Source organism: Mustelus asterias, unplaced genomic scaffold (assembly GCF_964213995.1).
Source record: "Mustelus asterias unplaced genomic scaffold, sMusAst1.hap1.1 HAP1_SCAFFOLD_2119, whole genome shotgun sequence".
NCBI lineage: Eukaryota > Metazoa > Chordata > Chondrichthyes > Carcharhiniformes > Triakidae > Mustelus > Mustelus asterias.
In genome coordinates, this window is record NW_027592064.1 from 12,455 (window position 1) to 26,355 (window position 13,901).

At 46.5% G+C, this 13,901-nt stretch overlaps 1 protein-coding gene across 1 annotated transcript; it reads left to right on the top strand.

Annotated features, from left to right (window-relative positions):
• Positions 1-203: 203 nt before the first annotated feature.
• Positions 204-13,538, top strand: LOC144489310 (uncharacterized). Its single transcript, XM_078207189.1, has 3 exons — positions 204-301; positions 9,142-9,268; positions 12,500-13,538. The coding sequence occupies exons 1-3, from the start codon at positions 253-255 to the stop codon at positions 13,404-13,406; spliced, it is 1,083 nt and encodes a 360-aa protein (XP_078063315.1). The 5' UTR covers positions 204-252; the 3' UTR covers positions 13,407-13,538.
• The last annotated feature ends 363 nt before the right edge of the window (positions 13,539-13,901 follow it).

Here is a 13,901-nt window from a genome sequence, read left to right on the forward strand (position 1 = left end):
GATCAAACTATTTAGAATACAAGCTAATATTCGCAAGCGGAGACAGTTTATTATCGGATGGAGTTCAGAAGGATTCAGTATCACTCAGACTGATTTTTAAATTAATCAAGACGTTTCTGACTGGAAAGAAAGTTGAGCTCAGGAATGAATAATTGATGCTTAAGAATTTGAATCTAAGGCTAACTCTGAATTTGTCTCTTTACAGAAAAACAGAAATTATAATTAACGTTCACCTTGTTTAAGAAATCCACCATGTTCCCCAGAGCAATCATTGTGCTTCTAGCTGCTAACTTATTATCAGGTAAGTGAGTGCGTTAAATTATCAGGTATGTGTGTGTGTGTGTGTGTGTCATAGAGGTTTACAGCATGGAAACAGGCCCTTCAGCCCAACTTGTCCATGCCGCCCAGTTTTTACCCCTAAGCTAGTCCCAATTGCTCGCATTTGGCCCATATCCCTCGATACCCATCTGACCCATGTAACTGTCTAAATGCTTTTTAAATGACAAAATTGTACCCACCTTTACTACTACCTCTGGCAGCTTGTTCCAGACACTCACCACCCTCTGTGTGAAAAATTTGCCCCATCTGGACCTTTTTGTTTCTCTCCCCTTTCACCTTAAACCTATGACCTCTAGTTTTAGACTCCACTACCTTTGGGAAAAGATATTGACTATCTAGCTGATCTATGCCCCTCGTTATTTTATAGACCTCTATAAGTTCACCCCTCAGCCTCCTCCACTCCAGGGAGAAAAGTCCCGGTCTATCCAACCTCTCCTTATAACTCAAACCATCAAGTCCCAGTAGCATCCTAGTAAATCTTTTCTGCACTCTTTCTAGTTTAATAATATCCCTTCTATGATAGGTGACCAGAACTGTGCACAGTATTCCAAGTGTGGCCTTACCAATGTCTTGTACAACTTCAACAAGATGTCCCAACTCCTGTATTCAATGTTCTGACCGATGAAACCAAGCATGCTGAATGCCTTCTTCATCACTCTGTCCACCTGTTTCCCCACTTTCAAGGAGCTATGAACATGTACCCCTAGATCTCTTTGTTCTATAACTCTCACCAACCCCCTACCATTAACTGACTAAGTCCTAGCCCAATTCGATCTACCAAAATGCATCACCTCACTTTTATCTAAATTAAACAGTCTGAGGATTCAGGGTAGACCATTTAGGAGGGAGATGAGGAGACATTTCTTCACCCAAAGAGTGGTGAGCCTGTGGAATTCATTACCACAGGAAGCAGTTGATGCCAAAACATTGAATGTATTCAAGAGGCGGCTGGATATAGCACTTGGGGTGAATGGGATCAAAGGTTATGGGGAAAAAGCAGGATTAGGCTATTGAGGGTTGGATGATCAGCCATGATCGTAATGAATGGCGGAGCAGGCTCGAAGGGCCAAATAGCCTCCTCCTGCTCTTATCTTCTACATTTCTAAGTTTCTATGTAAATACCAACTGCCATTCATCAGCCCACTGGCCCAATTGATCAAGATCCCATTGCAATCCTAGATAACCTTCTTCACTGTCCACTATGCCACCAATCTTGGTGTCATCTGCAAACTTACTAACCATGCCTCCTAAATTCTCATCCAAATCATTAATATAAATAACAAATAACAGTGGACCCAGCACCGATCCCTAAGGCATGCCGCTGGTCACAGGCCTCCAGTTTGAAAAACAACCATCTACAACCACCCTCTGTCTTCTGTCATCAAGATGTGGAGATGCCGGCGTTGGACTGGGGTAAACACAGTAAGAAGTTTAACAACACCAGGTTAAAGTCCAACAGGTTTATTTGGTAGCAAAAGCCACACAAGCTTTCGAGGCTCTGAGCCCCTTCTTCAGGTGAGTGGGAATTCTGTTCACAAACAGAACTTATAAGACACAGACTCAATTTACATGAATAATGGTTGGAATGCGAATACTTACAACTAATCCAGTCTTTAAGAAACAAAACAATGGGAGTGGAGAGAGCATCAAGACAGGCTAAAAAGATGTGTATTGTCTCCAGACAAGACAGCCAGTGAAACTCTGCGGTCACGGGCATTCGGCCTCTGATATTCGGGTAAGCGTTCTCCAAGGCGGCCTTCGCGACACACGACAGCGCAGAGTCGCGGAGCAGAAACTGATAGCCAGGTTCCGCACACACAAGGACGGCCTCAACCGGGATATTGGGTTTATGTCACACTATTTCACATAAATATTTCTGCTTTTTTCCTCCTGAGTCTTTATCATGCGATCCTAGAATCAGAATTTATGTCACACTATTTGTAACTCCCACAGTTGCGTGGACCTGCAGAGTTTCACTGGCTGTCTTGTCTGGAGACAATACACATCTTTTTAGCCTGTCTTGATGCTCTCTCCACTCCCATTGTTTTGTTTCTTAAAGACTGGATTAGTTGTAAGTATTCGCATTCCAACCATTATTCATGTAAATTGAGTCTGTGTCTTATAAGTTCTGTTTGTGAACAGAATTCCCACTCACCTGAAGAAGGGGCTCAGAGCCTCGAAAGCTTGTGTGGCTTTTGCTACCAAATAAACCTGTTGGACTTTAACCTGGTGTTGTTAAACTTCTTATTCTGTCATCAAGCCAATTTTGTATCCAATTGGCTACTTCACCCTGGATCCCATGAGATTTAACTTTATGCAACAACCTACCATGCGGTACCTTGTCAAAGGCCTTGTTAAAGTCCATGTAGACAACATCAACTGCACTGCCCTCATCTACCTTCTTGGTTACCCCTTCAAAAAACTCAATCAAATTTGTGAGACATGATTTTCCACTCACAAAGCCATGCTGACTGTCCCTAATCAGTCCTTGCATCTCTAAATGCCTGTCGATCCTGTCTCTCAGAATACCTTCTAACAACTTACCCACTACAGGCGTTAAGCCCACCGGTCTGTAGTTCCCTCCCGTTGCCTCCCTGGTGATAAGATCAAAGATGTCTCGGAACGGCTGCAGGACATTCTGAAGGGGGATGGCAAACAGCCAGTGGTCGGAGTACACATCGGTACAAATGACATAGGTAAAAAAAGGATGAGGTCCTAAAAGCAGAATTCAGGGAGCTAGGAAGAAAGTTAAGAAATCGGACCTCAAAGGTAGTGATCTCAGGATTACTACCGGTGCCACGTGCTAATCAGAGTAGAAATGAGAGGATATATCGGATAAATACGTGGCTGAAGAGATGGTGTCAGGGGGAGGGTTTCAGATTCCTGGGGCATTGGAATCGGTTCTGGGGGAGCTGGGACCTGTACAAATTGGACGGGTTACACCTGGGCATGACTGGGACTGATGTCCTTGGGGGAGCGTTTGTTAGACCTGTTGGGGAGGGTTTAAACTAATATGCCAGGGGGATGGGAACCTATGTAAGGAGTCAGAGAACATAGAACATAGAACGTTACAGCGCAGTACAGGCCCTTCGGCCCTCGATGTTGCGCCGACCAGTGAAACCAATCTAAAGCCCCTCTAATCTACACTATTCCAATATCATCCATATGTTTATCCAATAACCATTTGAATGCTCTTAATGTTGACGAGTCCACTACTGCTGCAGGCAGGGCATTCCACACCCTTACTACCTCTAACATCTGTCCTATATCTCTCACCCCTCAATTTAAAGCTATGTCCCCTCGTGTTAGCCATCACCATCCGAGGAAAAAGGCTCTCACTATCCACCCTATCTAATCCTCTGATCATCTTGTATGCCTCTATTAAGTCACCTCTTAACCTTCTTCTCTCTAACGAAAACAACCTCAAGCCCCTCAGCCTTTCCTCATATGATCTTCCCACCATACCAGGCAACATCCTGGTAAATCTCCTCTGCACCCTTTCCAACACTGCCACATCTTTCCTGCAATGCGGCGACCAGAACTGTACGCAATACTCCAAGTGCGGCCGCACCAGAGTTTTGACCTCCTGGCTCCGAAACTCAATCCCTCTACCAATAAAAGCTAACACACCGTACGCCTTCTTAACAACCCTATCAACCTGGGTGCCAACTTTCAGGGATCTATGCACATGGACACCCTGATCCCTCTGTTCATCCACTCTACCAAGTATCTTACCATTAGCCCAGTACTCTGTATTCCTCTTACTCCTTCCAAAGTGAATCACCTCACACTTTTCCGCATTAAACTCCATTTGCCACCTCTCAGCCCAGCTCTGCAGCTTATCTATGTCCCTCTGTAACCTGCCACTTCCCTCCGCACTGTCTACAACTCCACCGACTTTAGTGTCATCCGCAAATTTACTAACCCATCCTTCTACGCCCTCATCCAGGTCATTAATAAAAATGACAAACAGCAGTGGCCCTAAAACAGATCCTTGCGGTACACCACTCGTAACTGAACTCCACCCTCTGTTTTCTTCCAGCAAGCCAATTCCTGATCCAAACCACTAAATCACCCTCAATCCCATGTGTCCGTATTTTCTGCAATAGCTTACCATGGGGAACCTTATCAAACGCTTTGCTGAAATCCATATACACCACATCAATCGCTTTACCCTCATCCACCTCTTTGGTCACCTTCTCAAAGAACTCAATAAGCTTTGTGAGGCACGACCTACCCTTCACAAAACCGTGCTGACTATCCCTAATCAAATTATTCCTTTTGAGATGATTATAAATCCGATCTCTTATAATCCTTTCCAAAACTTTGCCCACAACAGAAGTAAGGCTCACCGGTCTATAATTACCAGGGTTGTCCCTACTCCCCTTCTTGGACAAGGGGACAACATTTGCTATCCTCCAGTCCTCTGGCACTATTCCTGTAGACAGTGACGACACAAAGATCAAAGCCAAAGGCTCTGCAATCTCCTCTGTAGCCTCCCAGAGAATCCTAGGATAAATCCCATCCGGCCCAGGGGACTTATCTATTTTTAGAAGGAGAAGAAGGGAGCAAGGACAAAAGCAAAAGGTAGAAAAGGGAATAAGAAAAGTGATAGGCAGAGAAACCAAGGACAAAGTTCAAACAGGGCTATAGAGAAAAATACTGGGAGCAAAGCAAACAATGTTAAAAAGACAAGCTTAAAGGCTCTGTGCCTTAATACACAGAGCATTCGCAATAAAGTGGATGAACTAATCGCGCAGATAGATATAAACGGGTACGATATAATTGGGATTACGGACACATGGCTGCAGGGTGACCAGGGGTGGGAACTGAATGTCCCAGGGTATTCAGTATTTAGGGAGGACAGGCATAAAGGAAAAGGTGGTGGAGTGGCACTGCTGGTTAAAGAGGAAATTAACACAATAGTGAGAAAGGATATTGGCTCTGACAACGTGGAGTCTGTATGGGTAAAGTTGAGAAATACCAAGGGGTAAAAACATCAGTGGGTGTCATATACAAACCCCCAAACTGCAGTGATGATGTTGGGAATGGCATTAAACAGGAAATTAATGATGCATGTGAGAAGGGAATATCGGAGATCATGGGTGATGTTAATCTGCACATAGATTGGACAAATCAAATTAGCCACAATGCCGTAGAGGAGGAATTCCTGGAGTGTAAACGGGATGGTTTTCTTGACCAATATGCGGAGGAACCAACTATAGAGCAGGCCATCTTAGACTGGGTACTGTGTAATGAGAAGGGAATCATTGCTAATCTAGCTGTACGAGACCCCTTGGGGATGAGTGACTATAACATGATAGAATTTTTTATCAAGATGGGGATTGAAGTAGTTGATTCGGAGACTAGGGTGCTGAATCTTAATAAAGGAAACTATGAGGATATGAGGCGTGAGTTGGTTTTGATAGACTGGGGAGAGCTACTTAAAGGGATGACAGTGGATAGGGAATGGCAAACATTCAAGGAACGCATGGGGGAACTGCAGCAACTGTTTATTCCTATCTGGCACAAAAGCAAAATGGGTAAGAGGGCCAATCCATGGATTACAAAGGAAATTAGAGAGAGAATCCGATCTAAGGAAGAAGCATACAGATTGGCCAAGAAAAATAATAGGTCTGAGGATTGGGAGCAGTTTAGAATTCAGCAAAGAAAGACCAAGGGATTGATTAAGAAGGGGAAAATACAGTACGAAAGTAAGCTTGCAGCGAACATAAAGACTGACACTAAGAGTTTCTATAGATACGTGAAGAAAAAGAGGTTGGTGAAGAAAAATGTCAGTCCCCTATAGATAGAAACGGTGGAATGTATAATAGGGGACAAGGAAATGGCCAAGCGACTGAATACATACTTTGGTTCTGTCTTCACAAAAGAAGAGACAAATCAGATGCCAGAAATGTTGGAGGATGCAGGATTTAGTGAGAGGGAAGAACTGAGGGAGATCAATATTCGTAGAGAAATGGTGCTGGGAAAGTTGATGGGATTGAAAGCGGATAAATCCCCAGGGCCTGAAAATCTACATCCCAGAGTACTTAGGGGAGTGGCTCTAGAAATAGTGGATGCATTGGTGGTGAGGATTCTATAGACTCTGGAACAGTCCCTGCAGATTGGAGAGTAGCGAATGTCACTCCAATATTCAAAAAGGGAAGTAGAGAGAAAACAGGGAATTATAGACCAGTAAGCTTAACATCGGTAGTGGGGAAAATTCTCGAACCCATTATCAAGGACTTTATAGCAGAGCATTTAGAAAGCAGTGGCAGGATCAGACAGAGTCAGCATGGATTTATGAAGGGGAAATCATGCTTGACAAATCTGTTGGAATTCTTTGAAGATGTAACTAGTAGAGTTGACAAGGGGGAACCAGTAGATGTGGTATATTTGGACTTTCAGAAAGCGGTTGACAAAGTCCCGCACAAGAGATTATTGTGCAAGATAAAAGTGCATGGGATTGGAGGAAGTGTATTGCGATGGATAGAAAACTGGTTGGCAGAGAGAAAATTAATGGGTGCTTTTCAAATTGGCAGGCAGTAGCTACTGGGGTGCCACAGGGATCAGTGCTGGGATCCCAGCTATTCACAATATATATTAATGATTTGGATGAGGGAACAAAATGTAACATCTCAAAGTTTGCAGATGGTACTAAGTTGGATGGAAGTGTGAACCGTGACGAGGATGCAGAGATCCTTCAGAATGAGCTGGACAGGTTGGGTGAGTGGGCTAATCAATGGCAGATGCAGTATAATTTGGATAAATGTGAAGTTATTCACTTTGAAAGCAGAAACAAGAAGGCAGATTACTACCTGAATGGCTGTAAATTGGGAGAGGGGAGTGTGCAGCGGGACCTGGGTGTCCTTGTGCACCAGTCGCTGAAGGTAAGCATGCAGGTGCAGCAGGCGGTAAAGAAGGCAAATGGTATGTTGGCCCTCATTGCGAGAGGTTTCGAGTACAGGAGCAGGGATGTGTTGTTGCAATTATACAGGGCCTTGGTGAGGCCACACCGAGAGTATTGTGTGCAGTTTTGGTCTCCTTTTCTGAGGAAGGATGTTCTTGCTCTCGAGGGAGTGCAGCGAAGGTTTACCAGGCTGATTCCGGGGATGGTGGGACTGACGTATGAGGAGAGATTGACTAGGTTAGGATTGTTTTCACTGGAGTTCAGACGAATGAAGGGGGATCTCATGGAGACTTATAAAATTCCAACAGGACTAGACAGGGTAGATGCAGGGAGGATGTTCCCGATGGTGGGGGAGTCCAGAACCAGGGGTCACAGTCTGAGGATTCAGGGTAGACCATTTAGGATGGAGGTGAGGAGACATTTCTTCACCCAAAGAGTGGTGAGCCTGTGGAATTCATTACCACAGGAAGTAGTTGATGCCAAAACATTGAATGTATTCAAGAGGCGGCTGGATATAGCACTTGGGGCGAATGGGATCAAAGGTTATGGGGAGAAAGCAGGATTAGGCTATTGAGGGTTGGATGATCAGCCATGATCGTAATGAATGGCAGAGCAGGCTCGAAGGGCCGAATGGCCTCCTCCTACTCCTATCTTCTATGTTTCCCAGGCTTTTCCCTGCAGCCCTTCTTAAACAAAGGCACAACATTTGCCACCCTCCAGCCTTTAGGCACCTCACCTGTGACTATCGATGATTCAAATATCTCTGCCGGGGACCCACAATTTACTCCCTCGCCTCCCACAATGTCCTGGGATACACTTCATCAGGTCCCGGGGATTTATCTATCTTGATGCGCTTTAAGACTCCCAGCACCTCCTTCTCTGTAATATGTACACTCCTCAAGACATCACTATTTATTTTCCCAAGTCCCTAAGATCCATGCTTTTCTCAACAGTAAATACCAATGAGAAATATTCATTTAGGATCTCATGTGGATCTGCACACAGATGACCTTGTTGATCCTTAAAAGCTTCTACTCTCTCCTTAGTTACTCTTTTGCTCTTTATGTATTTGTAGAATCTCTTTGGATTCTCCTTTGCCTTATCTGCCAAAGCAATCTCGTGTCCCCTTTTTGCCCTCCTGATTTCTCTCTTAACTCCTACACCCCCTATACTCTTCAAGGGATCCACTAGATCCCAGCTGCCTATGCATGTCATGTGCCTCCTTCTTCTTTTTGACCAGGGCCTCAATATCCCGAGTCATCCAGGGTTACCTACTTCCTCCAGCCTGTGTATGTGTGTGTGTGTCTGTGTGTGTGTGTGTGTGTGTCTGTATGTGTGTGTCTGTGTGTGTGCGTGTGTGTGTGTGTGTGTGTGTGTGTCTGTATGTGTGTGTATGTGTGTTTGTGTGTGTGTCTGTGTGAGTGTGTGTTTGTGTGTGTGTGTATATGTGTTTGTGTGTGTGAGTGTGTCTGTGTGTGTGTGTGTGTGAGTGTGTGTGTGAGTGTGTGTGTGTGTGTGTGAGTGTGTCTGTGTGTGTTGTTCCTTTTTGTCGACTATTTTGTGCTGTTGGGTTTTGCTGCTGGTCTCTGAATCTGAGCAGGCTCTCAACCTCTGCGACTGTTCATTGGCTGTTCCATCATTCAGGAACGCATTGGGGGTAAACCTGCTTCACCATCTTATCTGAGTTAATTTTAAATATCCGTCTCAAATATTTACAATCATGGGATTTAACAAGATGGGTCCTTCCAGCACTGGTCTCCAGAGAGCTGTCGCTGATTTCCCCTTTCATTCACTAACAGGACGTGTTATAATCTCTCACGGGCCATCGCTAGATTCTTGTCTCTGAACAGACATTGTTATTCACTGAATGTTCTGATTATCTGTTCCTCCAGGCTCCCAGGCTGTGGTCAATGAAGATCAGCTTCGAGATGCCTTCTGGGATTACGTCAGTCAACTGACCAATGATGCCAAGGATAGCATTGATCAAATACAGGGCTCAGAAATCAGCCAGCAACTCCAGTGAGTATCGGGGGGGGGGGTCGGTATTGAGTGGGGGGTTGGTATTGAGTGGGGGGTTGGTATTGAGTGGGAGGTTGGTATTGAGTTGGGCGGTTGGTAGTGAGTGGGAGGTTGGTAGTGAGTGGGGGGTTGGTAGTGAGTGGGGGGTTGGTAGTGAATGGGGGGTTGGTAGTGAATGGGGGGTTGGTAGTGAATGGGGGGGGGTTGGTAGTGAATGGGGGGTTGGTATTGAGGGGGGGGTTGGTAGTGAGTGGGGGGTTGGTAGTGAATGGGGGGTTGGTAGTGAGTGGGAGGTTGGTATTGAGGGGGGGTTGGTATTGAGTTGGGCGGTTGGTAGTGAGTGGGAGGTTGTTAGTGAGTGGGGGGTTGGTAGTGAGTGGGGGGTTGGTAGTGAATGGGGGTTGGTAGTGAATGGGGGGTTGGTATTGAGGGGGGGGTTGGTAGTGAGTGGGGGGTTGGTAGTGAGTGGGAGGTTGGTAGTGAGTGGGGGGTTGGTAGTGAGTGGGGGGTTGGTAGTGAGTGGGAGGTTGGTAGTGAGTGGGGGGTTGGTAGTGAGTGGGGGGTTGGTAGTGAGTGGGGGGTTGGTAGTGAATGGGGGGTTGGTAGTGAGGGGGGGTTGGTAGTGAGTGGGGGGTTGGTAGTGAGTGGGAGGTTGGTAGTGAAGGGGGGGTTGGTAGTGAATGGGGGGTTGGTAGTGAGGGGGGGGTTGGTAGTGAGGGGGGGTTGGTAGTGAATGGGGGGTTGGTAGTGAGGGGGGGGTTGGTAGTGAGTGGGGGGTTGGTAGTGAGGGGGGGTTGGTAGTGAGTGGGGGGTTGGTAGTGAGGGGGGGTTGGTAGTGAGTGGGGGGTTGGTAGTGAATGGGGGGTTGGTAGTGAATGGGGGGTTGGTAGTGAGTGGGGGGTTGGTAGTGAGTGGGAGGTTGGTAGTGAGTGGGGGGTTGGTAGTGAGTGGGAGGTTGGTAGTGAGTGGGGGGTTGGTAGTGAGTGGGGGGTTGGTAGTGAATGGGGGGTTGGTAGTGAATGGGGGGTTGGTAGTGAATGGGGGGTTGGTATTGAGGGGGGGTTGGTAGTGAGTGGGGGGTTGGTAGTGAGTGGGAGGTTGGTAGTGAGTGGGGGGTTGGTAGTGAGTGGGGGGTTGGTAGTGAGTGGGGGGTTGGTAGTGAATGGGGGGTTGGTAGTGAGGGGGGGGTTGGTAGTGAGTGGGGGGTTGGTAGTGAGTGGGGGGTTGGTAGTGAGTGGGGGGTTGGTAGTGAGGGGGGGGTTGGTAGTGAGTGGGGGGTTGGTAGTGAGGGGGGGTTGGTAGTGAATGGGGGGTTGGTAGTGAGTGGGGGGTTGGTAGTGAGGGGGGGGTTGGTAGTGAGTGGGAGGTTGGTAGTGAGTGGGGGGTTGGTAGTGAGTGGGGGATTGGTAGTGACTGGGGGGTTGCTAGTGAATGGGGCGTTGGTAGTGAGGGGGGGGTTGGTAGTGAGTGGGGGGTTGGTAGTGAGTGGGGGGTTGGTAGTGAGTGGGGGGTTGGTAGTGAGGGGGGGGTTGGTAGTGAGTGGGGGGTTGGTAGTGAGGGGGGGGTTGGTAGTGAATGGGGGGTTGGTAGTGAGTGGGGGGTTGGTAGTGAGGGGGGGGTTGGTAGTGAGTGGGGGGTTGGTAGTGAGGGGGGGTTGGTAGTGAGTGGGGGGTTGGTAGTGAGGGGGGGGTTGGTAGTGAATGGGGGGTTGGTAGTGAGTGGGGGGTTGGTAGTGAGGGGGGGGTTGGTAGTGAGTGGGGGGTTGGTAGTGAGGGGGGGGTTGGTAGTGAGGGGGGTGTTGGCACAGCCAGTGCAGGCCATACACAGCCCATTGAAAACACTCTGGGCAGCTCAGAACAACAAGGTGCGAGATCAAAGTGAGGTTTCCTCTCTCTGCTTCATAACTAATCAGGAATGAGATTGAAACAAAGAACATTACCTGTAGGGCAATGGAACCAGTTCACGGCAAAACTCCAATCCAAGTGTTGCATACATCAAAACATTTACAAGAATACCAGCTGTATAGTTCAGGAGAAGAGTGCGACTGGTTGGCAAACAGACTCTGATTGGCAGAGATGTTGCCTCAGAGAATGCATTGATAGTTAACTGCCAAGCTTGATTCTGATTGGTCAAGGCATTACCCTGGGGAATGAACCAGAATCACAGAATTGTTGAAGCATAGAAGGAGGCCATTTGGCCCGTCTTGTCTGTACTAGCTTTTTGATTGAGCATCATGGCTTAGTGCCATTCTGGGACATCTCGGGAACCTATACTAGCTGTACACACAGGAATGGGTGTAGAATCAGTGAAGTATAGATATATATACCGCCATAGACAGGATTAAATATAACTATAGCAACTGGAAGGTTATGAGGTAGCTCTATAGGTTAGTTTCACTGCAGGAAGATGTTGAGTGAGGCACTATGGAGGGAAACGAGCCTGGATTAGACAATCGAGAGTGTAATTAAACAACCTTGGTTCACAATTAAAGATCAGACTCATGTCCAATATTCTCACAGTGCTCTAACCAATCATTTGTATCACTTCAACACCTCGACTTTTATACCCAATGTGTGAGTTTACACGTTCTCCCTGTGTCTGCGTGGGTTTCCTCCGGGTGCTCCGTTTCCTCCCACAGTCCAAAGATGCGTGGGTTAGGTGCATTGACTGTGCTAAATTGCCCCTTAGTGTCCCTGGATTAGTAGGTTAGAGGGATCAGTAGGTTATAGGGCCTGGGTGGGATTGGTGTTGGTGCAGTCTCAACGGGCCGAATGGCCTCCTTCTGCACTGTAGGATTCTATGATTCTATCCTAATTTCTAAAAGTTCAAAGCCCATATACACTTTCAAAATCATCAGTCCTTTTCAAGCTTCTTGTACTTTCCAGTTCCTGTTTCTTGTAGACCTTTCCCACTCTGTGTAAACGTCCTCAAGAACCATTCAACATTATGCACAGCAGGAGGCCATTAGGTCAATCCTACCTGTGGCCCTTCCTAGTGTTTCCCCCCAGATGTGACAGGGACAAAATCAATGAAGGATATTGGGGTTCCATCTTCCAAAAGACCAGCCAGAGTTAGTGTCGGCTTCTCATTTCTTCCTCAATCTGCAGCTTTCTCTCTTCCCTCTTGTCTGTGCAACATTTATCTGAGAATGACACAGGGACAACATTCCCTCTGTAAATAAATGGGACCATATTCTACAATAAGTGTCAAAAATAATTGTTTCTTTTTCAGTTATCTGCTAAAGGATAACGTGCAGATTGTAAATGGCTACGCGGAGAATCTTCGCCAGAAACTGGCTCCCCTCACAGAGCAACTTCAGCTGAAGATGAAAATCGACACTGAGAATCTTCAGCAGAGGGTCAGGCAGGAGCTGCAGGAACTGAGGACAAAACTCTCTCCTTACGCTGATGGAGTCCACCAGAGACTGAGCAGAAATCTTGAAGAATTTCACCAGAAGCTGACACCTTACACTGAGCAACTTCAACAGCAGCTGAAAAGTAATGCTGAGGGACTGCGCCAGATTGTGATTCCCTACGCCAAAACACTTCAGGATAAACTGAAAGAGAATGCAGAGGACCTGAGGGATGTTCTTGCTCCATATACTGAAGCACTCCAGCAGGAGATCAATGCAAATGTGGACATTCTCAGGCAGAAAGTGACGATAAATGCTGAAGAATTCCGCAGTAAGTTTGATGAGAAAGTTCAGGAGCTCCGCAATAGCCTGATTCCATTCGCCAATGATGTCCAGGTCAAGATGAATCAACAGATTAATGAAATGACCCAGAGGGTTGTGCCACATGCTGAGAAGCTACAAGTGCAGCTCAATAAGAATGCCGAGGTTCTGAAGCAAAGCTTGGTCCCTTATGTCACAGAACTGAAAGCAAAAGTCAATGAGAACATTGGAAGCATGAACCAAAACCTGGCCCCCTACATTGAAGATCTGAACAGTAACATTAACCAGAGAATTGAAGAGTTCCAGCAGAATATGGCTCCCTACTCTGAAGAACTGAATCAAATCATCAGCCAGAACGTGGAGCAAATGGAGGAGAGACTTGGCCAGTATGGAGATCTTCACCAAGATCTTCACTTACAACTCACTGCTTTGTGGGACAAATTCCAGCAGAACTTGGAGAACTGATTGAGAAATGGAAACAGTCGCACAAAGTATCGTGTTGGAGCACAGAACTGTTCAATTAAAAATGTCAATGTGTTTAAATCACTGATTTGGAATTAAAACATGGACAATAAATCTATCAATGGTTTCAGAATTGATAATATTTCCATATTATTTGTGAAATTATTGTGGCATATAATCATTCCATTTTGTTTTTGAAGTTTTATTCCACTTGCTCAGCATTGAGTTTGATCTTTGGCCTGTGAGAATTCTGAGCAATGCTATTCCTTCACTGAGAGCATTGGATCCATCACTGGACCCAAGACCCAATACTGGACCCATCACTGGATCCATCACTGGACCCAAGACCCATCACTGGACCCATTACTGGACACACGACCCATCACTGGACCCATTACTGGACCCAAGACCCATCACTGGACCCATCACTGGACCCAAGACCCATCACTGGACACAAGACCCACCCCCACACACCTTTAGCTCTCAGTTCTTGGTGAA

Bases quoted from the DNA above. Each gene is read 5' to 3' on its own strand.
- LOC144489310 (XM_078207189.1), top strand. From the start codon at position 253: ATGTTCCCCAGAGCAATCATTGTGCTTCTAGCTGCTAACTTATTATCA. The intron at 302-9,141 runs GTAAGTGAGTGC...CTGTTCCTCCAG, and splicing joins AGCTGCTAACTTATTATCAG to GCTCCCAGGCTGTGGTCAAT. The intron at 9,269-12,499 runs GTGAGTATCGGG...TTTCTTTTTCAG, and splicing joins GAAATCAGCCAGCAACTCCA to TTATCTGCTAAAGGATAACG.